Genomic DNA, 24,851 nt, shown 5'->3' with positions numbered 1-24,851 from the left:
GGCTGGAGCTGTTGGCCCTAACGTGGACTATGGCGGAGAAATTTGCAGGATACCTCACGGGGGCTGAAGTACTAGTCCTGACCGATAACAACCCGTTGGCCCACCTAGAAAATGCGAAGCTCGGAGTCATGGAGCAGCGTTGGATGGCTCGGCTCTCCAAGTTCAATTACAAGATCAAATACAGGGCTGGAGCTGAGAATCAAAATGCGGACAGCCTGTCTAGAGTGTCATACCCCTTACTCAACTGAGACCGGGATGAAGAATTAGAAGGGGACGAGACGCCTGACTTTGCAAAGCTCGCCCAACAGATGGTGGAGTACCGCCAGTTCGTTGTGGGCGAAGCTGGAACTCCAGTGGAGGTCGCCTTGCCACCCCAGGAGTGGTGCAGGCTCCAGGACCAGAACCCTGAATGGGCTCTACTCAAACAATGGGTGAAGCGGCAGCAGAAGCCTCCCGCCGATATACGGGCACGACTGTCTACCGGGACCTTGACCCTGCTCAGTCAGTGGGACCGGCTGATTCTGAGAGAAGGAGTGCTATACCGGAAGGTTCTCTTATCGCACATGCTGGAGGAATGCACACAAGTTGTGGTGCCTGATCAATTGGCCCGTGAGATGGTGGCCCAAGCCCACAAAAGGAATGGACACTTCGGAATAGACAAGACCTTTCGGTGGATTCAACAGTCCATCTATTGTCCGGGGCTCCGCAAGCTGGTTGAAGACGTCTGCCAGACCTGTCGCACCTGTGAACTACACAAGTCCCTTGAGCAGCGTGCACCTGTTCAGACAATTAAAACATCCAGGCCCCTTGAGCTGTTGATGGTGGACTATCTGCTGATTGGGATGGCGAGCAGTGGCTATCAGTACTGCCTGGTCATGGTGGATCACTTCACAAAATTCGCTGTCGCTGTCGCTACCAAAGACCAGACGGCTGAATCGGCTGCTCGGGCCATCTGTCGACAGTTCATCCACGTCTACGGGTGCCCGGAGAGGTTGCACTCCGACCAGGGGGCTTGTTTCGAAGGCCGAGTCATCGAAGAGCTGCATCGGATGTATGGGATCCAAAAGTCGAGGACCACTCCTTACCACCCACAAGGGAACGGTGCATGTGAACGCTTCAACCGGACTCTACTCCAGCTGACCCGCACCTTGGCCGATGATAAGAAAGACCAATGGCCCCAATTCCTTCCCGATCTAGTATGGGCCTACAACAACCAGGTCCACTCCGTGACTGGTTACACCCCACACACCCTTCTCTTTGGCCGCCCCGGAAAAGGGGTCCGTGATCTGAACCTATTCCGCCCTGGAGATGATGTCTGCCATAACTACCCCTCCTGGCTAAATGCTAACCGCCAGAAGATGGAGACTGTACACCGGCTGGTGAGCCAACAAATCCGGGGCCAGATACATGCTGACCCACTCCCCGTGCAAGAGCAACCCTTGAAGTTAGGACAGCTAGTCTTGCTCCGTATCAAGAAGCCACAAGGGAAACTTCGAGCCAAGTGGGAGACTGAAGTCTACCAGGTAATCGAACGCCCCTACCCCAACGGGCATGTATACCGAGTGCAGGGTGAAGACAGTCGCAACATTCGCACTGTGCACCGAAATATGTTGCGTCCCTGCCGATCCCAGCCTGACTCCCCTACCACAGTACCCGGAGGGGGTGACGCTGCCAACACGACTGACATCACGGACGTTTACCAGCATAGTGATCACGGCGCCTCAGACCGGTGACCCACCTACACAACCCAGTTCTTCCCCCGGAGTGCTGACTGAAGTGGGGCGTAAAGACAGTGACAGGGAAGGGAACAACCGACCCTTGAGACGCACTGACCGCACCACTGCTGGGATCCCGCCCGGGCGGTCTTACAGGGACCAGTATGTATGGCCCACTTCTCAACCAACCCCTGTGACATCTGCAGTCATCACTGCCTGGGAGCCGACGGTAGTTGACAGGGACTGCCAACCTTTAAGTGGGGGGTATGTAATGGGATCAACAATTCAGACTGCATCATTAATGTAGAAATGGATTTGAATATTGCTTCAGCCCTTGCCCACAAGGGGGCAGTGTCAGACTGTGCAATCACAAACACAGAGGTGGGAAATCCCCTACAGGAGCTGGTGTGTTCTAACCAGGAAGAGAAAGTGCGGGAAGATTATTCAGCCCCGGAGCTCAGCCAGGAGAGAGCTGCGTGTGGTCTCTCTGAACACAGGGCTCTTTTGCCACCGGATTCTTGGAGGAATCACCCTGTGGAAGTGGTTCCTGCCATCCCCGGGCTGCAGGACTTTGTTTTCGCTGAGGATCTCCCCGGACTGCAGAGCATCGCACCCTGAGTGCAAGTACAGGGGCCGTGACCTCCCTTCTGCTCGGTGTGCCCCGGGACTAAAAGACTGACTATAATCCGTTACCAGCGGGAGAAGATCAAAGGAAAAGACCGAGGAGCTGCATCCCTTCAGCGCTGCACCGGGACCCATCATCGTGAGACTCCAGGCCTGCGACGTGGGAGCGGCATCTTCTTCTGGGATAGACTGGTACGTGATTGTAGGGAAAGTTAGGGAAAGTTGCTTCCATTTCTTTGTTGTTTTTCTCTTTTTCTTTTTTTTTCTCTTGCTGCGTACCCGGAAGGAGTGAAGATCCGGGGACTCCACTATACACATGTGCGCAGATAGTTCGGTTGATTGTATTATAAATGTTTCCTAGTAAAGAAATGTTACTACCGGTAAAATCTGAGTATGGGGATTTTGTCGGAATAGAGTATACACACACACACCCGCGGCCCTACCACCGGTCGCTTCACATCCACAGGTGTGTCTCTAATTAACTCAGATGTTCCCCATAAACCTTTCAGAAGCTTCAAAATACATGACCTCATCATATGAATACCCCATATTGTTTAAAGGCATAGTACTTAGTGTATGTAAACTTTAGACTTTGAATAAAGTAATAAAGATGCCTTAAAATAATCTCTCTCATTATTCTAACATTTGGCAAATATCAATAATTTTGGTTCCTAATTGACCTAAAATGGGAAAGGTTTATTCTGATTTCATGTCAGACAGTGAGAAACACATGAATATATGTCTTTTTAGATAGTGTATGTAAACTTCTAGTTTCAACTGTATATGACATTGGCAATCATATATTGTTGGGAATTAAGTCTGTCTTTGAGGAATGGCACCCCTTCCTGATGTTCTCAAACATAAAGTCATTGTTAATACCACTGGCCACAAAAATCTGACTTATTTTGAATCCGCTAAAAGTCTCAACAATATGCAAGTGAATTGGGCTTTGTTCATTTCTAGATTTGTTTTGTGGTGATATTTAGACTTGGTAATAAAAACATAAAAGGTGACACAGTATCCTTAAGTTTCTATCGTCAGTTCCTATTTTTTTGGTAACAGGTAACAGGTAACTAGGAATTTTGGTGGCCAACCATAGATAGGGACTGTAGGGAATATTTGCTTACTTGAGAAATTTGTGTCCAAGCAAAGATGCCCTAAATGCATCCCGCCTGTTTGTTTTGGTCACCATCCACTTCAAGGAATCCTTGCACCAACCCCTCCATGGACTTTATTATTGACCTCCCACCCTCAGAAAAGAAGATGATTATCTGGGTGGTGTTTAAAAATTTAGTAAACAGTATCAATATGTCTCTTTGTCTTGGTTGCCTCTCAAACCATAGATAAGTTATTCATTAAACACATTGTGAATTTACATGATACTCCAGAAAATATAGTTTTTGTCCAAGAGACAAAATTCAATTTTTTCTTTGTAAGTTCAACTCTTGGCTTTGGCAAAGAAATACTGATACAAAAATACTGATGAGGCCTTAGGTGTTATATGCCCAATCATAAGTCTAATTGGGTGGAACATTTCACATGAGTTGAATTTGCAATTCATGATCAGTATCAAGAAACCAATAACATTTTTCATTTCTGTATTCTTGGGTTGCTTCCTCGTTTTGGTTTCCTTACTACCCATGTGATAGATCGAAAAATCTGTGTATGCATTAAAAGATTTCTGATCGGAAGTCAGAGAGAACTTGAGGAAGCCGCAGGGTTGTCAGACCTCATGTAGTAGTGAGACATTTTAGGGGCCCAAGCTATGGAGTTAAGGACAAGGTGTGGTTGTCCATGAAAAATATAAGGCGCCAAGTTGGGTCCCAGATTTATAAGGCCTTGTCAAATACTTGAGGTCATTAAACCTTCAGCTTTCCACCTAAAACATCTTCTGTCTTTTAAAATACAGTACACAGCTGTCACTAAGCTGAGAATTAGTGATGGGTAGAGGTCTATGAGACTCACCCATCACTACCGTGTTTCCCCGATAGTAAGACACTCAGCTGAGCGCCCTGACATGCCGGCGGCCGAGCGCTCAGCTGAGAGCCCTGACATGCCGCCGGCATGTGACAGCTCTCAGCTGAGAGCCGTGACATGCCGGCGGCAAAGCGCTCAGCTGAGCGCCCTAACATGCCGGCGGCAGAGCGCTCAGCTGAGAGCTGACACATGCCGGCAGTCGGGCGCTCAGCTGAGCGCCCTGACATGCCGGCGGCTTAGCGCTCAGCTGAGAGCTGACATATGCCGGCGGTCTGGCGCTCAGCTGAGCGCCCTGACATGCCGGCGGCTTAGCGCTCAGCTGAGAGCTGACATATGCCGGCGGTCTGGCGCTCAGCTGAACGCCCTGACATGCCGGCGGCTTAGCGCTCAGCTGAGAGCTGACATATGCCGGCGGTCTGGCGCTCAGCTGAACGCCCTGACATGCCGGCGGCTGAGCGCTCAGCTGAGAGCTGACACATGCCGGCGGTCGGGCGCTCAGCTGAACGCTCGGCTACCGAGAAATGTTGAAATGTTGCAGTAATGTTGTCCGTGGTCCATCAGGACCATGCACAACATACAAAATCACGCAGCCTCAGTGCCCTCATGTGCAGCCGCTGGTGGTTAAGTTTCCTTAACTTGCGGTACACTTAGGGCGCAATCGCGGCAAGTCCCCATACGGTACATTGCATGGAGACTTGCTGCGATTGCTGTGGGATTTTTTCCAATATAAGACATACCCCGAAAGTAAGACATAGTGGCACTTTTGGGGGTAAAAAGAATGTAAGACACTGTCTTACTTTTGGGGAAACACGGTAATAAATCCTGGAGGTTTCAACGTAATCAAAAGTGTAATGTCCCATAATGTTCATTGACTCCTATGGAGCTTTGTTCTGAGAACTTTCTTAAAACAAGGCTCCATAGGTCTCTGCCAGTCAGCGGTAGGTCTGGCCGATCCTGACGAACCTGAAGATCCATGGGTCCGCTCATCACTACTCTTAATACATTTGGTGCATCTTTGCCCATTTGTCCACCAGAAACTGAAATCTTAGTCACCTTCCCTCTTTTATAAATCACTTTTGCAAAGTAACAGAGAAGCATAAACTTTCCAAACTTTGTGCAAAAAAAGGCATGCACAGAATTAAAGGGCAAATAATTCTTTGACTTTTCTGATGCATAAAAGTGGTGCAGATGTCATAAAGGGGTTGTCCACCACTATGACAACCCCTTCTCAGTCCACCATTCCTCTAATTAAAATAAAAAAGCTTATGGTCACCTCTGGTGATGGCACACAACCTTTTTATTTTATTCGGATGAAACTTGTGGATTGAGAAGGGGTTGCCTTAGTAGTGGACAACTCTTTTAATAATTCCCCCTTGTTCTGCCTTGTTAAAAGAAGCAGATAGATTAGTTTTAAAATAATGAAATGTTGTTTTGTAACAAATCACGATTGATGTGCTTTCTCACTCTAGTTCACTCTGAAAATAAATAAAAGACAAGTTTGGTAAATTCAAGCTATTTATTGGGAAAACAGAAATTGGCCCCTTACCAAGCTGTGTGAAATATGCGTTGGGTTTGGAGGGTGGAGCAGGTCTAGAAACTAGAGCTTTACCTGTTAACATCTTTCATTTAGGAAAAAAATTCCTTATTCTCTGCTTGGTACTTTGATTCTTATTCATATTTTGCCTATTTTTAGCCCTGTAATATATCTGATTTATTTGCACTGTGCCTTACTTTGTAACCTGTGGTATTGTGCAGTTAGTCCTTTGTGGTTCACCCTATTGTCTTTGCGTGCTTGTCTATTTTTTAATCTGTTTTAATGAAATATGTTTTGAATAAGGCTAACTATATATACATTTTATGTCCCACACATCGTATTGGCCGCCAAAACTGAAATTAGTAAAATGGAAGGATAAAAGTAACAAAATTAAAAGAATGGTTGGTGGCAGGTTGGTGACCAGGTGTCCATTACTAAGTCTTCTCATCCGTGATGGAATAAGCAAGCAGTGGTCAATGCTGTAGATATAAAGAGAAGGCAAAAATTACTTTTACATAAACCAGCTAAATGAACATAGTAGAAATATAAAATATGACCTCCCCTTATGTACTTTCCCAGGACTGCTGATTTATGGGTTCAGACTGATTACAATCAATCTTACTAATTGTCCTTCCCATTGTTCTTCCATCTGTGATATCTATTCAATAATCCATAGTTATCTTCTAAGAGGGAGATATATACAGTCAAGGCCAAAAATATTGGCAATGTTGAAATTGTTTAAAAAAATAAAGTATTGCTCCCAGATAAATTATTGCAATTACATGTTTTCCAGCTTTTTGTGCTGTTACAATACACACAAAAGGAAATAAACAAGGCAAATTGGACATAATTGCTGCCATTCAGAACTCCCTAGCACTTTGTTTCCATCCATTTCTGGGGTATTTTTGAAGTATGTTTGGGGTCTTTGTCCTGCTGGAAGACCCATGACCTTGGATGCAATCCCAGTGCTCTGTCAGTGGGTACAACATTGCGACTCAAAATACATTGATAATCTTTAGATTTCATGATGCCTTCCACACAATGAAGGCACCCAGTGCTAGAGGCAGCAAAACAACTCAAAACATCTTTGAACCTTCAACTTATTTGACTGTAGGTACTGTGTTTTTTTTCTTTGTAGGCATCATTCCATTTTTGGTACACGGTAGAATGATGTGCTTTACCAGAAAGCTCTATTATGGTCTCATGTGTCCACAAGATGCTTTCCCAGAAGTATTTTGGCTTACTCACGGACATTTTCGCATACTGCAGTCTAGGTTTGTTATGTCTTGTTGTCAGCAGTGGGGTCCTCCTGGATCTTCTCCATAGAGTTTAATTTAATTCAAATGTTGAAGGATAGTTTGTTTTGACACTCATGCACCTTGAGTCTGCAGGACAGCTTTAATTTCTTTGGAACTTGATTGGGGCTGCTTATCCACCATCCGGAGTATCCTGCATTGCAACCTTTGATCAATTTTTCTCTACCATCCACGTCCATGGAGATTAGCAATAGTGCAGAGGGTTGTAAACTTTTTGATTATGTTGTTCACTGTGGACAGAGGAACATCAGTATCTCTGGAGATGGACTTGTAACTTTGAGATTGTTGATATTTTTCAAAAATTTTAGTTCTTAAGTACTCAGTTTTCTTCTCCTATTTTTGCTCTCAATGCTGTGTGGCACAAACAGTCACACAATGTAAAGTTTGAGTCAACTTCTTCCCTTTTTATCTGATTTGAGGTGTGATTTTCATATTGCCCACACCTGCTCCTTGCCACAGGTGAGTTTGAACCAGCATCACATGCTTGAAACAAAGTTGTTTACCCACTGCTTTGGAAAGGTGCCAACAGTTTTGTATGGCCTAGTTTTGGGGTTTTGTTTGAAATTATGTCCAGTTTGCAATTTTTCTCTAATTTTTGTGTTCTTCCAATACACACAAAGGAAATAATGTGTATGACAAAAAGTGTAATTGCAATAGTTTTTCTTAGAGAAATACTTCATTCTCTGGAATAATTTAAAGGGTGCCAACATTTTTGGCCATGACTGTATATTGAGTAAGATATATGGCACCAGCCCAGTGAGGTCCTCAGCTGTTTCCATTTTTTACTCACTATGATGGAAAATGGCAACTTCTATGACCAGAAGTGTAAATTTCTTGTGTCTTGTACAAGATAGTTCAGACCTTACAATATTTTAATATAAGGTGATGCAAATCAATAAATCAGAGTATGTACCTGATACTGGGAAGCATTTGTTATTGCTGAATAAAGTATTTTTTCACAAATTTGCTGAAATAATCATCCACAATGTCTCTATCGTGCATCCGGTCAAACTCCACCAAGCATTGTGTGCGATCACTGAAGAGGAGGTCTTGGCCATGACTGGAAGAAAACATCTGAAATATGTCCTTCTGAAATCCATTCCGTCCATAGAGAGACTGAAAAGAATCAAATATTGGGATTATAAAACACTAGAACATACTGTACATCTATATAAAAATGTATAAATCATTTGCCTAACATTTTGTAGATCCCCTTTGTTTCATCCAAACAACTCTGACCCATGGAGCTACACCGATTAATACCAATGGGAGCACAATGGTGTGTAAACAAGACTATCGCCAATGAATATATACATATACTCCACAAGATAAATAGGAAGGCTATTATATATATAACAACCGATTCAAAGAAATAGCCAACAACCATAGATAATAAATATAAATATTTCTTTATTGACAAAATTCATAAAAGCAAGATGAAAAGGTTTTAGAAAATGATGATAGAAAGAGGAAAGCTGACACACAATACTGAATACCAATGGTATATTATACATTCAGTACAAATGCAAAAGTGCAATTAACATAAATGGCCACCAGATGGCGAGATGGGGAAAGATATGGGTAAGTGCAAACAAAGATCAAATCACCATGAATAAAGTACTATATAAGAGGCATACAGTTAGGTCCAGAAATATTTGGACAGTGACACAAGTTTTGTTATTTTAGCTGTTTACAAAAACATGTTCAGAAATACAATTATATATATATATAATATGGGCTGAAAGTGCACACTCCCAGCTGCAATATGAGAGTTTTCACATCCAAATCGGAGAAAGGGTTTAGGAATCATAGCTCTGTAATGCATAGCCTCCTCTTTTTCAAGGGACCAAAAGTAATTGGACAAGGGACTCTAAGGGCTGCAATTAACTCTGAAGGTGTCTCCCTCGTTAACCTGTAATCAATGAAGTAGTTAAAAGGTCTGGGGTTGATTACAGGTGTGTGGTTTTGCATTTGGAAGCTGTTGCTGTGACCAGACAACATGCGGTCTAAGGAACTCTCAATTGAGGTGAAGCAGATCATCCTGAGGCTGAAAAAAAAGAAAAAATCCATCAGAGAGATAGCAGACATGCTTGGAGTAGCAAAATCAACAGTCGGGTACATTCTGAGAAAAAAGGAATTGACTGGTGAGCTTGGGAACTCAAAAAGGCCTGGGCGTCCACGGATGACAACAGTGGTGGATGATCGCCGCATACTTTCTTTGGTGAAGAAGAACCCGTTCACAACATCAACTGAAGTCCAGAACACTCTCAGTGAAGTAGGTGTATCTGTCTCTAAGTCAACAGTAAAGAGAAGACTCCATGAAAGTAAATACAAAGGGTTCACATCTAGATGCAAGCCATTCATCAATTCCAAAAATAGACAGGCCAGAGTTAAATTTGCTGAAAAACACCTCATGAAGCCAGCTCAGTTCTGGAAAAGTATTCTATGGACAGATGAGACAAAGATCAACCTGTACCAGAATGATGGGAAGACAAAAGTTTGGAGAAGAAAGGGAACTGCACATGATCCAAGGCACACCACATCCTCTGTAAAACATGGTGGAGGCAACATGATGGCATGGGCATGCATGGCTTTCAATGGCACTGGGTCACTTGTGTTTATTGATGACATAACAGCAGACAAGAGTAGCCGGATGAATTCTGAAGTGTACCGGGATATACTTTCAGCCCAGATTCAGCCAAATGCCGCAAAGTTGATCGGACGGCGCTTCATAGTACAGATGGACAATGACCTCAAGCATACAGCCAAAGCTACCCAGGAGTTCATGAGTGCAAAAAAGTGGAACATTCTGCAATGGCCAAGTCAATCACCAGATCTTAACCCAATTGAGCATGCATTTCACTTGCTCAAATCCAGACTTAAGACGGAAAGACCCACAAACAAGCAAGACCTGAAGGCTGCGGCTGTAAAGGCCTGGCAAAGCATTAAGAAGGAGGAAACCCAGCATTTGGTGATGTCCATGGGTTCCAGACTTAAGGCAGTGATTGCCTCCAAAGGATTCGCAACAAAATATTGAAAATAAAAATATTTTGTTTGGGTTTGGTTTATTTGTCCAATTACTTTTGACCTCCTAAAATGTGGAGTGTTTGTAAAGAAATGTGTACAATTCCTACAATTTCTATCAGATATTTTTGTTCAAACCTTCAAATTAAACGTTACAATCTGCACTTGAATTCTGTTGTAGAGGTTTCATTTCAAATCCAATGTGGTGGCATGCAGAGCCCAACTCGCGAAAATTGTGTCACTGTCCAAATATTTCTGGACCTAACTGTATATAATAGACCAGGATAATAAGGCAGCACAGATATTGCCATCCAAAAGGTCTATAATAAAGTGCATAAAGGGTAAGACATGGTGATGGGTGTCAGTAAGCATCTACCCATAAAAACCCCCAAACAAGTCACTGAAGGTAAAATCCATTGTTGCGTGATGCATAGATCAAAATTTCAAAGTATCGCAAACCAATTTAAATAAATATGGATATACCTGTGGCCATCAGCAAAGCAGTGTGTGGACAGCCAACCGACCCTACACGTGTTTCGAAAGTACCTTCGTCAGGGGGCGTGTGTGTCTGACCCATGGAGGCCTGGGTCTCCACGAGACCTGTGGTATGATATCTTATGTTTTCTGACTTCAAGAAATTTTTTAAAGCGGTTGCCTAAAATTATGAAAATGCTGCACATGGTCAGCAATACATGGTCAGCAATACATGGTCAGCCATACATGGTCAGCAATACATGCCAAATGAGAGATACACTCGTTCTTCTAGCTCTGGCAGCTACAGCCCTGTGCCCCACATTGCTTCTGTTTAGATTGCCTGCAAATGCCCTTATACAACATGTGACATCTGTAGCCAATTATTGGTTCAGTTTATTTTTTTACATGTATATCCATTAATTTGACAACCTCTTCAATTCCTGTAAGTTGTGAGGAGCAGTCATCATGGATTGGACATACAGTCCATCAGTTAACCTTGTATGCATATGACCCAATTGTTGGTTTTAACTGTTCTCCATCAATGGGCCACTTTTAGGAGATACTAACTTCTCCATCATAAGAACATGCCACGGTACAAAATGTTGAGCAAAAAGATTTACAATACACTGAACCAGTGGCCATGTTGATAGACCTGGAGCAGAGCAATGTGAACCTTCTAACACCAGTGGCATTCTCAGTGCCTCATAAATAATAGGCTCCTGCTAAGAAAGGCATGTGTCATGCCGCATTGTAAAGAAGCATTGCTGCTGGACCAGAGTCTTTTGATCCATTGTGCTCAACTCTACTACTAATGCACAATCTTATTGTAGTTTACAAAATACTGCATCCTGTTAATAAGAATATACTGTTTTGACATCACATTGCCAAAAAACCTATGCAGGGGTATCAATACCGTATTCATAGTACAGTCACATAAGCGCAGGTGCCTGGAGGGATCCAAAGACTCCTTTTGCACATTAGAAGAGTTAGTATTAAGTCTTGCTCATAAGTTACTGCACTTGGACTAATGTTATTCAATGAAGCAGAGCAGATCTGCACTTTTTTTCTTACCTCAGGTACCACCACCTGCACAGTATAGATACATTAATGTCCCTACTCATGTTGAATGTTGCCGCTGCAAACCATCCCTACAATGTGTCACATAGGCAGCAACATTGGCACGGCCTTCCAGACACTCCTTCCAATAGGAGTAAACTTCGGAGGGCTGGACGGATCCTCGCACCCTTTCACATATTATATTGGAATTTGTCCATCTATATCTAAACATGCAACACCTGCCAAAAAGCCGCAGCCTCACAGGTCATGTGGATGAAGGCCACCTTGGTGTGTACATTTCCTCCTTATTATGTTCTTTTCCAGCTAAGTGGCTAAGGTGCTGCCAGAGACAAGGGGTGATCACCCTCATTATAGGTTGATTCTAGACATCGGTGTCCCTCCAGGAGAGGGGGTCAAGGGGGGGTGGTCGTTCCCTCTGAGTGTGTTATTCCCGAGGGCAAGGTTTGCAAGTCATGGAGAGACTTGTCTGTCCTTCAAGGGGATTACCTCTCTCAAATAGACACATGACTGGTAATAAACATTCAGGTCTAGAGCTGTGTGTGAATGAGGACTGCGTATGGGTGTACACAAATAAAATCAAGTGGAGAGGTGTATCTCGGTCTCTGAGCTCAAGGTTTATCAGTCCGTATCGAATAGTGGACATTATTAACCATACAGTCTTTTGGCTGGAGCTAACCCCAGTACTTAATAACCTTAATGTTTTCCACAGATCATCACTCAGGAGATATGTTCTGTCACAGGAGCCTACATTATTACCACCGCCACCAGTTTGTGTTATTGGTAACCTTGAGGGTCAGGTGACGGCGGAAGTGAGCGCAAGGAAGTTGGGGAGTTCCTTCCGTATGTGCTATCCGGACAAGTCTGGTTTTGAGGGTCCTGGGGCCCTTCAAAGAAAGGAAGTAATGTAACGAGTGTTTCCCGTCTATGAGAGACTTGTGACATCTCTGAGATTTAGCTTCATTGCTCTGTGATTTTAAATGCGTTTGTTTCGCTTTGTCCACCAACGGTTAATGACATTTTCCTTGCAAGTAGCTCCTGGTTAGTTCATTTCAGCTGTAGCCGGTTTATGACCACTCCCATCTTCTTTAAATATTCACATGATCCATCATATGATGCCAGTTGTAGATTGTATACCGAACAAGCCACCATGGAGGTAGGAAGTCTGCTGGTGATCTGCTTCTAGAGTCCTTTTGCTGCAGTTCTGTTAGCAGCCCTGGTAGCTGGGTGCAATGGAGGAAGTTTGTGGACATCCTTTTTGTCTATATTCCCATCTGTCTTCCTTCCCCTGTGTCATCGGCCTTTGCACTAGCCAGGGTGAGTGGAGAGGGACAACATGCAAGGGACTAGGCACATGACAGCAGTGGGGTGGAAAGACCCGCTTAGGGACGTTAGGGAGCTTAGGATACAGTCACAGGATAGTGTCAGGTGGTGACCCATATTCTCTCTCTCTACCGTAAGAGACTTCCTGTTCACCATTATAAGCTTGGTGTTGCGTTGAGTGATCCCTTGCCCGAGCATGACAGTTACACACTCAGGCCTATATATGTGCCGCCCCTGCAGCGGACCGAACCGCTCGGATCCGGGGGTGGTGGTTACTCGTGGCTCGAGGGTCTCCGGAACCGGACGTGACGCCACCCGTGGTGTAATTGGGAGTACCGCCGCTGCCGTTAAAATTACCCGGGGTGATGGAGTGGTGCAGCAAGATGACGTTACCCTCCACGGGTAGGGAAAGACCTCGGGACTCTGAATGGTGGTGTGGGGTGCAAGGGGAGCGCAGGCTCGCTGGTTGCAGGGGTCAGTCGGGTACTCACTCAGCAAATAAAGCAGACGCTGACAACTGGGTAAGCCAAGTCTCTGACTGCCGCTGTCTCCTGAGGGGAGCTCGTCCGGGTCCCATCCCCTGCAGCACTGCCTGGTGGTCCGTGGCCTGCCTCCTGGCAAAAAAATTAGATTGTCTGTTGTGGCCCGGTAGCTTGGAGCTTTCCGGGCCCCGCTCCCCACTGTGGCTAAGTGAAGGAGCCTGCTCTCAGGAGCTCATGCTTGGGATTTCAGTTGGCCGCTTGCTAGGACAGCCCTATCCCCCTCGTTGCGCTAGTGCCCCCGATCTCTGACCTTCGTGGGAATGTCCATAAAGGCCCTGTCCTCCGCAGGTTAATTGCCTGGTCGCCTGAAGCTTCTCCCCGACCTAGGGTCCATGTACCCTGATGTGCTTTCGGTTCCGGACCGGTGATAGGACCAGGCTGACGACCGTCTTCCTTGATGGGTTCCAGGTACCTAGCCTCAATCCCCTGTGACCGGGGGTCCGACTCCTATAGGTCCAGACCACCGTCTGCGACCTAGTCTGCTTCTCCTCTGGGAGCTACAACTCCCAGCTTCCTCAGAGCTCCTCACAGCTCGAGGGTTCTTACTCGACTACTCTGACACCTCCCACCTCCCTGCCTGACCCCTAGGTGGGCGGCCCTATTCCTGCTTAAGCAGCCCACTGGTGTGCCTGACAGGTGTGCAAGATGTAGTCATATGAAAAAGTTTGGGCACCCCAATTAACCTTTTTTCTTTATAACAATTTGGGTTTTTGCAACAGCTATTTCAGTTTCATATATCTAATAAATGATGGATTCAGTAATATTTCTGAATTGAAATGAGGTTTATTTTACTAACAGAAAATGTGCAATCCGCATTTAAACTAAATTTGACAGGTGCATAAGTATAGGCACCTCAACATAAAAGTGACATTAATATTTTGTAGATTCTCCTTTTGCAAAAACAATAGCCTCTATTCGCTTCCTGTAGCTTTTAATGAGTTCCTGGATCCTGGATGAAGGTATTTTTGACCATTCCTGTTTACAAAACAATTCCAGTTCAGTTAAGTTTGATGGTCGCCGAGCATGGACAGCACGCTTCAAATCATCCCACAGATGTTCAATAATATTCAGGTCTGGGGACTGGGATGGCCATTCCGGAACATTGTAATTAATCCTCTGCATGAATGCCTGAGTAGATTTGGAGCGGTGTTTTGAATCATTGTCTTGCTGAAATATCAATCCACTGCGTAACTTCAACTTCGTCACTGATTCTTGCAAATTATTGTCAAGAATCTGCTGATACTGAGTTGAATCCATGCGACCCTCAACTTTAACAAGATTCCCGGTGCCGGCATTGACCACACAGCCCCAAAGCATGATGGAACCTCCACCAAATTTTACTGTGGGTGGCAAGTGCTTTTCTTGGAATGCCGTGTTTTTTTGCCTCCATGCATAATGCCTTTTTGAAGGACCAACTCAATCTTTGATTCATCAGTCCACAGGACCTTCGTCCAAAATGTAACTGGCTTGTCCAAATGTGTTTTGGCATACCTCAGGCGACTCTGTTTGTGGCATGCTTGCAGAAACGGCTTCTTTCGCATCACTCTCCCATACAGCTTCTCCTTGTGCAAAGTGCACTGTATTGTTGACCGATGCACATTGACACCATCTGCAGCAAGATGATGCTGCAGGTCTTTGGAGGTGGTCTGTGGATTGTCCTTGACTGTTATCACCATTTTTCTTCTCTGCCTTTCTGATATTTTTCTTGGCTTGCCACTTCTGGGCTTAACAAGAACTGTACCTGTGTTCTTCCATGTCCTTACTATATTCCTCACAGTGGAAACTGACAGTTTAAATCTCTGAGACAACTTCTTGTATCCTTCCCCTGAACAACTATGTTGAATAATCTTTGTTTTCAGATCATTTGAGAGTTGTTTTGAGGATCCCATGATGCCACTCTTCATAGGAGATTCAAATAGGAGAACAACTTGCAAGTGGCCTCCTTAAATACCTTTTCTCATGATTGGATACACCTGCCTATGAAGTTCAAAACTCAATGAGGTTACAAAACCAAATTTAGTGCTTCAGTAAGTCAGTAAAAAGTAGTTAGGAATGTTCAAATCAAGAAATTGATAAGGGTGCCCATACTTTTGCACCGGTCAAATTTAGTTTAAATGCAGATTGCACATTTTCTGTTAGTACAATAAACCTCATTTCAATCCAGAAATATTACTCAGTCCATCAGTTATTAGATATATGAAACTGAAATAGCTGTTGCAAAAACCCAAATTGTTATAAAGAGAAAAGGTTAACATTAATAGGGGTGCCCAAACTTTTTCATATGACTGTATCTAGGATTTGTGAATGCTGGTGGAGGCAGTAATGCAGGATAGAGACCCAAAACCATGCGGGTTTGAGCCCTGCACGGGGAGGGCAGATTGTGCAGAACGCTGTAACGACCCGAATAGTCCAGGGCATCACATATACATTTGCAAATGCATTCTGAGCAAGTGGCACAGAGCAATGAAAATCACTAAAGTAGAAATTAAAGTAGGAAAGAAAACATCCTGCATTTCATTGTATATCAAGGTCGTTAGAAGGTGCTCTTCTGCAGAAATATATCTACGCATGCTGGTGTTCTGGAAGGTGATTCCAGGTCTTAACTCCTCCAACAGAAGGTCAAAAATACAGATGCTCATGCAGCATTATGCATAAAACGTGTCCGGATATAGTCCCCAATACAGTCTATGAAAGTGGCTTCTTGTTGTGCACTGGCTAACGAGTGTATGAAATCACAGTTTGGGCTACCTTTTCTAATCCATAATTGCTGAGTAACATTCACAAAACTGCCTAGACAGCACCCAGGGGAGTAGAACACGTTCAGTTGAATGTTAACTGGAAAGGTATGTTTATACACCACAGTAACGCAACCAAACCCAAAGGAAAAACATGTAGGGGATATTCTAATAAAATTATGGATGTGCTCCCAATGTGGGGCCTTGTGGAGTGTGCTTTTATAGGGTTAGCAATCAACCAGGCCCTTAAGTTAGTAATTTTGATTGTAAACGCATCTTCAAAATCGCATTGCCATACAGATGACATGCAAGAAAATAATCACATAGTTGCATTGTACTCACATTACATACAGAAGACCATATAGATTTCAATTGCCCTACTCTCCTGGATGAAAATTTTAGACACATAGTAGGTGGGGGCACTGTTATAGATTTGCATTGTTGTCCAGGACCTTCTCATTTCTAACATTTGTGTATCAAAACAAGACACAGCCTATAACACTGTAAAGTCACACAATATATACATACCAGTATTTCTTCTTTGTGTAAACTGTTTATGAAACGCCGCGCCGGGGTCTGCAGGGTATGGCACGGTCACCGGGCCGGTGGAATTCGGCGTCAGGCTGTGAGTGGCCCGACCCGGCTTCCGTGACCCCGGCGGGTTTCAATAAATGAAAAGTCCGTCAGTCAGTCCGATGTGACAAGGGGGATGGAAGGAGGGTAAGGGAGTTCCTGGGGAGCTTGCCATCGGTCACAGCGGCCCTCGGCCCCCTCTGCCACCGCTCTCCCCCAGGAAACGGGACGGGGATGGGGGATGCTAGCAGCGCCACCCGTGGTATGCGGCCAGGTATTTAGCCGCCACTGCACAGTCTCTCTCCGGGGCAGATGTTATAAGCAGCCAGATGGAATCGCTCCCCACGGGTGGAGCAGGGGAGCCCCGGGAGGTTAATGAGACCCAGGGCAACAGTCCTCAGGGACACCGGGGGCACAGGGCGGTGGCATTACTCACACCAGTCACGGAGTTCGGTTCCAATTGTTGTTTCTTAAAAGTCTGTTCCACATCGCACCCGGGTGCTGGTCCTCGCCGCCTGTAGCCTCTGGTCGGTCCCGGGCAGGTAGGAGGAAGGAGGGTCCGGTGAGGTAATCTGGGGGTCTCTCTCTTTCGGTCCATTAATACTATACCCGTGGCATGGAGCATCTTGGGGACCCGCCGCCATTCTGTCTCTCTCTTGCCCGGTAACGTAGGAAGGACTGCCACTGGGTACAACACTCTCCAAGGATCCCCAGTCCTCAGCTCCACTCCCTTCCTCAGATGTTATCAGCCCTGGTCTCGTGGCATCTGCTCAGCAGGAGCTGCTCTCTGAGGAGGTCTGCACTCTCTAGCTGCCTCTGACGTTCTGACTAAACTTTCTGTCTGCTCTGCACTTCACTCCTCATTTCAGGCCCCCCTCCCATCAGGCTGTCATGGGGACCTGCACACCTGCTTGTTAAGGAGACAGGATGAGTCATGCAGGCTAAAACTACATGCTGAAGAATTTTTAACTCCTTCTGCCAGTGTGTGTGTGTGGACTCTTTTCCTTCTGCCCAGGAAAAATGGGGGTAAAAGTTAATACCCTGTAACGACCCGGTTGCGGGGGCGTTACATTTATACAACAAAACTATAATACACAATCATAGAATACTACAGTGACTGTTATATATAAGAATTGTCAAGAGGCAGCAAAACACAAAATACAACTTTTCACCACTATGAAATGTATTTCCGCTAAGATTGGCTCAGCAGCCACTAACTTCATATCAAAAAAATAAAGTCCACAGCACCTTCGTTAAAAAACTTATGTGCCTGTGCAAAAGCACAATCAGCACCTCAGGAGCGCACGTCCATGATCAAGGGATCACTTGAAATAACATACCAATAATAAGGATGACAAAGCTCTTCCGGGTGAAAAAACATGCAATTCTTTATTCCATCAGTTGTATGACAGCAACGTTTCGACCTGGTGGTCTTTATCATGCTTGATAAAGACCACCAGGTCGAAACGTTGCTGTCATACAACTGATGGAATAAAGAATTGCATGTTTTTTCACCCGGAGGAGCGCTGTCATCCTTATTATTACTAACTTCATATCAGTCACTTACTTGCTGATTCAGAGTAATTCTTATGACATCTTTGAGACTCTCCGGTCTGGTGAAGGAGGCTTGAATGCCAGTTTCTAAAAGTTTACATTTTTTATAGTCATTGACAGGGGCACGAGATCCGTCAGGGCATAACAGCTCAAAATCGGTGGATTTTATATCCTTTGCCCAAAGTGCTGGATTTTTACCTAAAGAACAAATAACATCATTTGTACACATTATCCAGTATTAATGAGAATCAGCTGCATTACTAAAATCCAGTTTTGACTTCATACTTGTTGAATATAACACAAACTCATCGAGCGCTCAATGGACCTTTTTCTATGATTGTTCTCCTTTGTGAATTCCCATGTGCTCTGTACCCATCACTTATGGTATTACTTGAGGGGACCAGGGGCTTCATAAAGTTCTAATTGTTTATGGAGCACTATGACTGGCATTGTTAAAATTATATGTGGATTACACAATGGACATAACTTATAGTGTCAATGGGGCTTTTGGCAGACACTGGTATGAGGACATTTAAGAAAGGTAAGAAAGTAAATTCCAGTAACTACTGCCCCGTAAGGCTGCTTTCACACTACGTTTTTTTAACATCCGTCATGAACGTTTTTTTAACGCAAAAGCGGATCCAGTGCAAATGCGTTTTCATTTCAATGCATTTGCAATGGACTCGCGTTAACATGCGTTCACCTGCGTTTGCGTGCGTTATAGTGAGGATCCAGTGACTTGCAGTTTTTTAACACTTTTCAAAAACGCTACTTGTAGCGTTTTTGAGCTGCGTCCAAATACTGCAAATTGCTGGATCCTGACTAAACAGCATGCAAACGCATTTGAACGCTGGCATGCTGATAGACAGGATCCTGCTTGCTCTACTGAGCACGCACAGAAACCAGTTTCGGGTGATCAGTCCCTCTCCCTCCACCCTCTCATTCCTCCCTCTCTCTCTGTCTCTCCCCCTCCCTCTCTCTCTCACCTGAGAGCTGCGGACACTCGTAACCAAGGTAAATATCGGGTAACCACTTCTCTTAGTTACCTGATGTTTATGTTGGTTACGTGTACAGACGCTCGTAACCAAGATAAATATCGGGTATCCAAGCAAGTTACCTGATGTTTACCTTGGTTACGAACCTCCGCAGTTGTAAGAAGCCGGCTCCCAGTCTGGCACGTTTAGTTCCCCTCACTCCCGATCACATGACTCCAATGCCCGCCCCTAAACATCCAGTGACAGGATCCTGCAAAATAACACATGCGTTAGCATGCATTTTTTGCTGTAAAAGCAGGATCCGCTTTTACAGCAAAAAAACGTTCATGACGCATGTTAAAAAAACGTAGTGTGAAAGCAGCCTTAGTCTGACGTCAGTGATGTATAAGGTTTTTGAGGGCATTTTAAGGGATGACATGCAAAAATATATTAGAGAGAATAATATAATAAATAATTGATAACCAGCATGGATTCATAAAAGATAAGTCATGTCTAACCAACCTGTTGGATTTCTATGAGGAGGTAAGCGCAAATCTGGATATTGGTAATGCAGCTGATGTGATTTATTTGGACTTTGCAAAGGCATTTGATACTGTACCACATAATAGCCTTATACTAAAACTCTAGAAGCAAGGACTAGGGGAAATTATAAGCAGATGGGTAAGGAATTGGCTAAAAGATAGGAAATAGTTATCATAAATGGTACTTTCTCCAATTGTACTATAGTCAGCAGTGGGGTGCCGCAGGGATCTGTGCTAGGACCAATTCTTTTTAATCTCTTTATTAATGACCTTGTGGATGGGATTGATAGTAAAGTGTCAGACTTTGTTGACGACACCAAATCATGTAGGATGTTAAAAACTGACCTTGATAGTTCAATATTACAAAAAGATCTGGATAAGATGTCAGAATGGGCAGATACTTGGCAAATGAGGTTTAATGTTGATAAATGTAAAGTAATGCACGTAGGACCAATACTATAGCTGCGTATACATTAAATGGAAGTAAACTCGGGACTACAGAACAGGAGAAGGACTTGGGTATTCTCATTACAAATAAGCTGAGCAGCAGCACTCAATGTCAAGCAGCAGCTGCTAAAGCAAACAAGATTCTAGGGTGTATAAAAAGAGAGATTAGATCCTGTGATCCCAACGTATTGTTACCCCTCTATAAATCACTTTTGTAAGGCCACATCTGGAATATGGGATTCAGTTTTGGGCTCCACAATTTAAAAAGGGCATTCAGAAGTTAGAGCCAGTTCAAAGGCAGCTAACTAGACTACTACAAGGAATGGAAGGCCTCCCATATGATGACGGGTTGAAAAAGTTAGATATGTTTAGCTTAGAAAAAAGACGTCTCAGAGGAGATCTCATTTATATGTATAAATACATGTGTGGTCAATATAAAGGACTGGCACATGACTTATTTCTTCCAAAGACAATACGAAGGACCAGTGCGAGTATAAGAAAAATTATTCTGGCAGCTAAATAGGAAGGGGTTCTTTACAGTTAGAGCAGTCAGACTGTGGAATGCCCTACCACAAGAGGTAGTAATGGCAGATACTATAACAGCTTTTAAAAAAGGGCTGGATGATTTCCTCAGAACACACAACATTGTTGGTTATAAGTGACTTAGTGACAAAATGTATAATTGGTGGAAGAAGGCTGAACTGGATGGACCTAGGTCTTTTTTCAACCTATGTAACTATGACATATGATCTCGCTGTAAAAAGAGCATGGAAATTCAGAAATGTATCCATTTTATCCGAAGTGATCCTGTAACTATTAAATAGATTTGAGTGAGTACCTAACTATCCCTACTCGCTATACTCATAATGAGTACTGTCTAATACTCGCGTTTTTGTTCCGAATAGCATGTGCAATGCAAGTCAATGGGGAAAACTCGCAATGTAACGAGTAACAGAATTCCGCACTATTTGTGCGAGTAGCGAATAGTGCAGAATTTGGGTTACTCGTTACTTTGCAAGTTTTCCCCATTGACTTGCATTGCACACGCTATTCGGAATGAATCTGCGAGTATTAGACAGGACTCGTTATGATTATAGCGAGTACGAATAGTTAGATACTCGCCCAACTCTAATATTAAATATTTAATTTACAAAGCAACCTGCTAATGTCCTTTTTTTTTTCTACTTCTCACCGTATTCAAAATACCGGCTTGTTGTCATTGAATAGAACATTTCTTTTACGCCATTTAGCTATTCAAGATGGGGGGGTTTCATTCTAAATATTAAAGAAGAATGTTTCATTCGTTGACAACAAACAGAAATTTTAAAAAACACGAGAAATTGATATACAAAGTACACAAGAAAGTTGCAAACTTTTTAATTGCATTAATATTAAAAGAAAATCTAAGTAAATATAGGTAAAGTTATAATATGCAGGCCCTTCCATTACTATTTGGTATCTGTTTATTGTTATTATTACGGCTCCTAGAGGGCGGTTTATTTCCAGTCTGGGATAAGCTGGCCACACAAATTAATATTGACTTAAAGGGAACCTGTCATATAAAAATTGCACTATTTATTCTGCCAAACTAACTCTGTTCAGGGAGAATGCATGGGCAGACATATCATAGGCGCAAGGGCCCATAAGAGGCATCGGCCTCTTTTCTATGACTGAAAGCCTGAGGCTGCCAATAGGAATAAAGTTTTATTTTATTCACAGTTCCTGTTTTTCTTTTAAACTATTCACAGAATTTATTCAATTATTTTTGTTTATTTTTATTTCGTACAAGACATGTTATAACAAATTCGACTATACAACCCACCCTATGTGTCCCTGTGCACTAAAATGTCCCTAGATTTTCCCTATTTTCCTCTAACTACCTACACCGTGTGCAGAATTATTAGGCAAGTTGTATTTTAGAGGATTTATTTTTTGATTGATCAACAACTATGTTCTTAATCAACCCAAAAGACTCATAAATATCAAAGCTTAATATTTTTGGAAGTTGCAGTGGTTTTTTTTTTTTTGGTTTTTTTTTTTTTTTTTAGAGTTGGCTATCTTAGGAGGATATCTGTTTGTGCAGATAACTATTACTGTGCAGAATTATTAGGCAACTTAATAAAAACCAAATATATTCCCATCTCACTTGTTTATTTTCACCAGGTAAACCAATATAACTGCACAAAATTTAGAAATAAACATTTCTGACATGCAAAAACAAAACACAAAAAATGAGTGACCAATATAGCCACCTTTCTTTATGATGACACTCAACAGCCTACCATCCATAGATTCTGTCAGTTGCTTGATCTGTTTACGATCAACATTGCATGCAGCAGCCACCACAGCCTCCCAAACATTGTTCCGAGAGGTGTACTGTTTACCCTCCCTGTAGATATCACATTTTATGAGGGACCACAGGTTCTCTATGGGGTTCAGATCAGGTGAACAAGAGGGCCATGTCATTATTTTTTAATCTTTTAGACCTTAACTGGCCAGTTGGGTGCATGTGATGGAGCATTGTCCTGCATGAAAATATGTATTTCTTGAACAATACCGACTTCTTCCTGTACCACTGCTTGAAGAAGTTGTCTTCTAGAAACTGGCAATAGGTTTGGGAGTTGAGCTTCACTCCATCCTCAACCTGAAAAGGTCCCACAAGTTCATCTTTGATGATACCAGCCCATACCAGTACCCCACCTCCACCTTGCTGGCGTCTGAGTTGGAGTGGAGCTCTCTGCCCTTTACTGATCCAGCCTCTGGCCCATCCATCTGGCCCATCAAGAGTCACTCTCATTTCATCAGTCCATATAACCTTTGAAAAATCAGTCTTAAGATATTTCTTGGCCCAGTCTTGACGTTTTATCTTATGTTTCTTGTTCAAAGGTGGTCGTTTTTCAGCTTTCCTTACCTTGGCCATGTCCCTGAGTATGGCACACCTTGTGCTTTTTGATACTCCAGTAACGTTGCAGCTCTGAAATATTGCCAAACTGGTGGCAAATGGTATCTTGGCAGCTTCATGCTTGATTTTCCTCAATTCATGGGCAGTTATTTTGCGCCTTTTTTGCCCAACACGCTTCTTGCGACCCTGTTGGCTATTTGCCATGAAACGCTTGATTGTTCGGTGATCACACTTCAAAAGTTTGACAATTTCAAGACTGCTCCATCCCTCTGCAAGACATCTCACAATTTTGGACTTTTCAGGGCCTGTCAAATATCTCTTCTGACCCATTTTGCCAAAGGAAAGGAAGTTGCTTAATAAGCACACCTTATATAGGGTGTTGATGTCATTACATCACACCCCTCCTCATTACAGAGATGCAAATCACCTGATTTACTTAGTTGGCAGTTGGCTCTCAAGCATATACAACTTGGAGTAGGACTACATGTATAAAAAGTATCATGTGATCAAAATACTCATTTGCCTAATAATTTTGCACACAGTGTTTTGGGATAAATTGGTGCCCCCACTCCACGGCGACTAGCTCTGCCTATTATTTCCCTATTGCTATCTATTAAGGGAGTTGGGGTAGGTATAGGCACCTGTGTAGAAGAATAGATTTAGGTGTTTGAGAAGTACAGGATAGATATAACGTTCCACCAATCTGGACTGGAATTATAGGGCACTATTAAAAAAATGTGTTGACTAGAGATGAGCGAACCGGTCCCGGTTCGGCTCGAGGCCGGTTCGCCGAACGGAGGTCCCGTTCGAGTTCGGCTCGTCGAACGTTCGACGAACCGAACTCGAACGGCATAGGAAACAATGGCAGGCAATCACAAACACAGAAAAACACCTAGAAAACACCCTCAAAGGTGTCCAAAAGGTGACAAACAATTCACAACACATGGGAAAGTGACAAGGACATATACTTATGCAAAAACAAAAGAGCTGGACAAAGAAAAAGAGGAGGAGACACAGATATAGGCATGGCACGCCTTTCTAAAGTCATGTAAAACACCGCAAGGTGACTCCAAGCGGAGCCTCCCTTTTTTCCAAAAATTGTGCCCCACACACACCCACCCCTTCAGTGGCAGCAGTTGTGCCCCAGTTGTACACTTCACAGCTAGATTTGCATCAAGCACATTCAAAAATACGCCATAATTAACCGTCCCCAGGATGACACCAGGGTAGGTAGCAAAGTCTTTCCTGATCCCAGCTCTGTTCATCTTGGCTTCTTTTAAAAACAATGTAAGCAAGGGTTACTCCAAGCGGAGTCTCCCTTTTTTCCAAAAATTGGGCCCCACACACACCCACCCCTTAAGTGGCAGCAGTTGTGCCCCAGTTGTACACTTCACAGCTAGATTTGCATCAAGCACATTCAAAAATACGCCATTCTTATCCGTCCCCAGGATGACACCGGGGTAGGTAGCAAAGTCTTTCCTGATCCCAGCTCTGTTCATCTTGGCTTCTTTTAAAAACACA

General features: G+C 43.6%; 1 protein-coding gene across 1 annotated transcript in view; it reads right to left on the bottom strand.

Annotated features, from left to right (window-relative positions):
- Nucleotides 1–5,813: 5,813 nt before the first annotated feature.
- LOC142296894 (saxiphilin-like) overlaps nt 5,814–24,851 on the bottom strand; it is a 140,513-nt gene continuing 121,475 nt past the window's right edge. Inside the window, exons 18-20 of the mRNA XM_075340997.1 lie at nt 18,479–18,663; nt 8,080–8,282; nt 5,814–6,329 (exon numbers count right to left, since the gene is read on the bottom strand). Coding sequence (XP_075197112.1) covers nt 8,100–8,282; nt 18,479–18,663 — 368 coding nt within the window. The 3' untranslated portion in view covers nt 5,814–6,329; nt 8,080–8,099. The remainder of the gene's footprint in view (nt 6,330–8,079; nt 8,283–18,478; nt 18,664–24,851) is intronic.

Source organism: Anomaloglossus baeobatrachus, chromosome 3, assembly GCF_048569485.1.
Source record: "Anomaloglossus baeobatrachus isolate aAnoBae1 chromosome 3, aAnoBae1.hap1, whole genome shotgun sequence".
Taxonomy (NCBI): domain Eukaryota; kingdom Metazoa; phylum Chordata; class Amphibia; order Anura; family Aromobatidae; genus Anomaloglossus; species Anomaloglossus baeobatrachus.
This window is presented reverse-complemented; position numbering and strand designations above follow the sequence as displayed.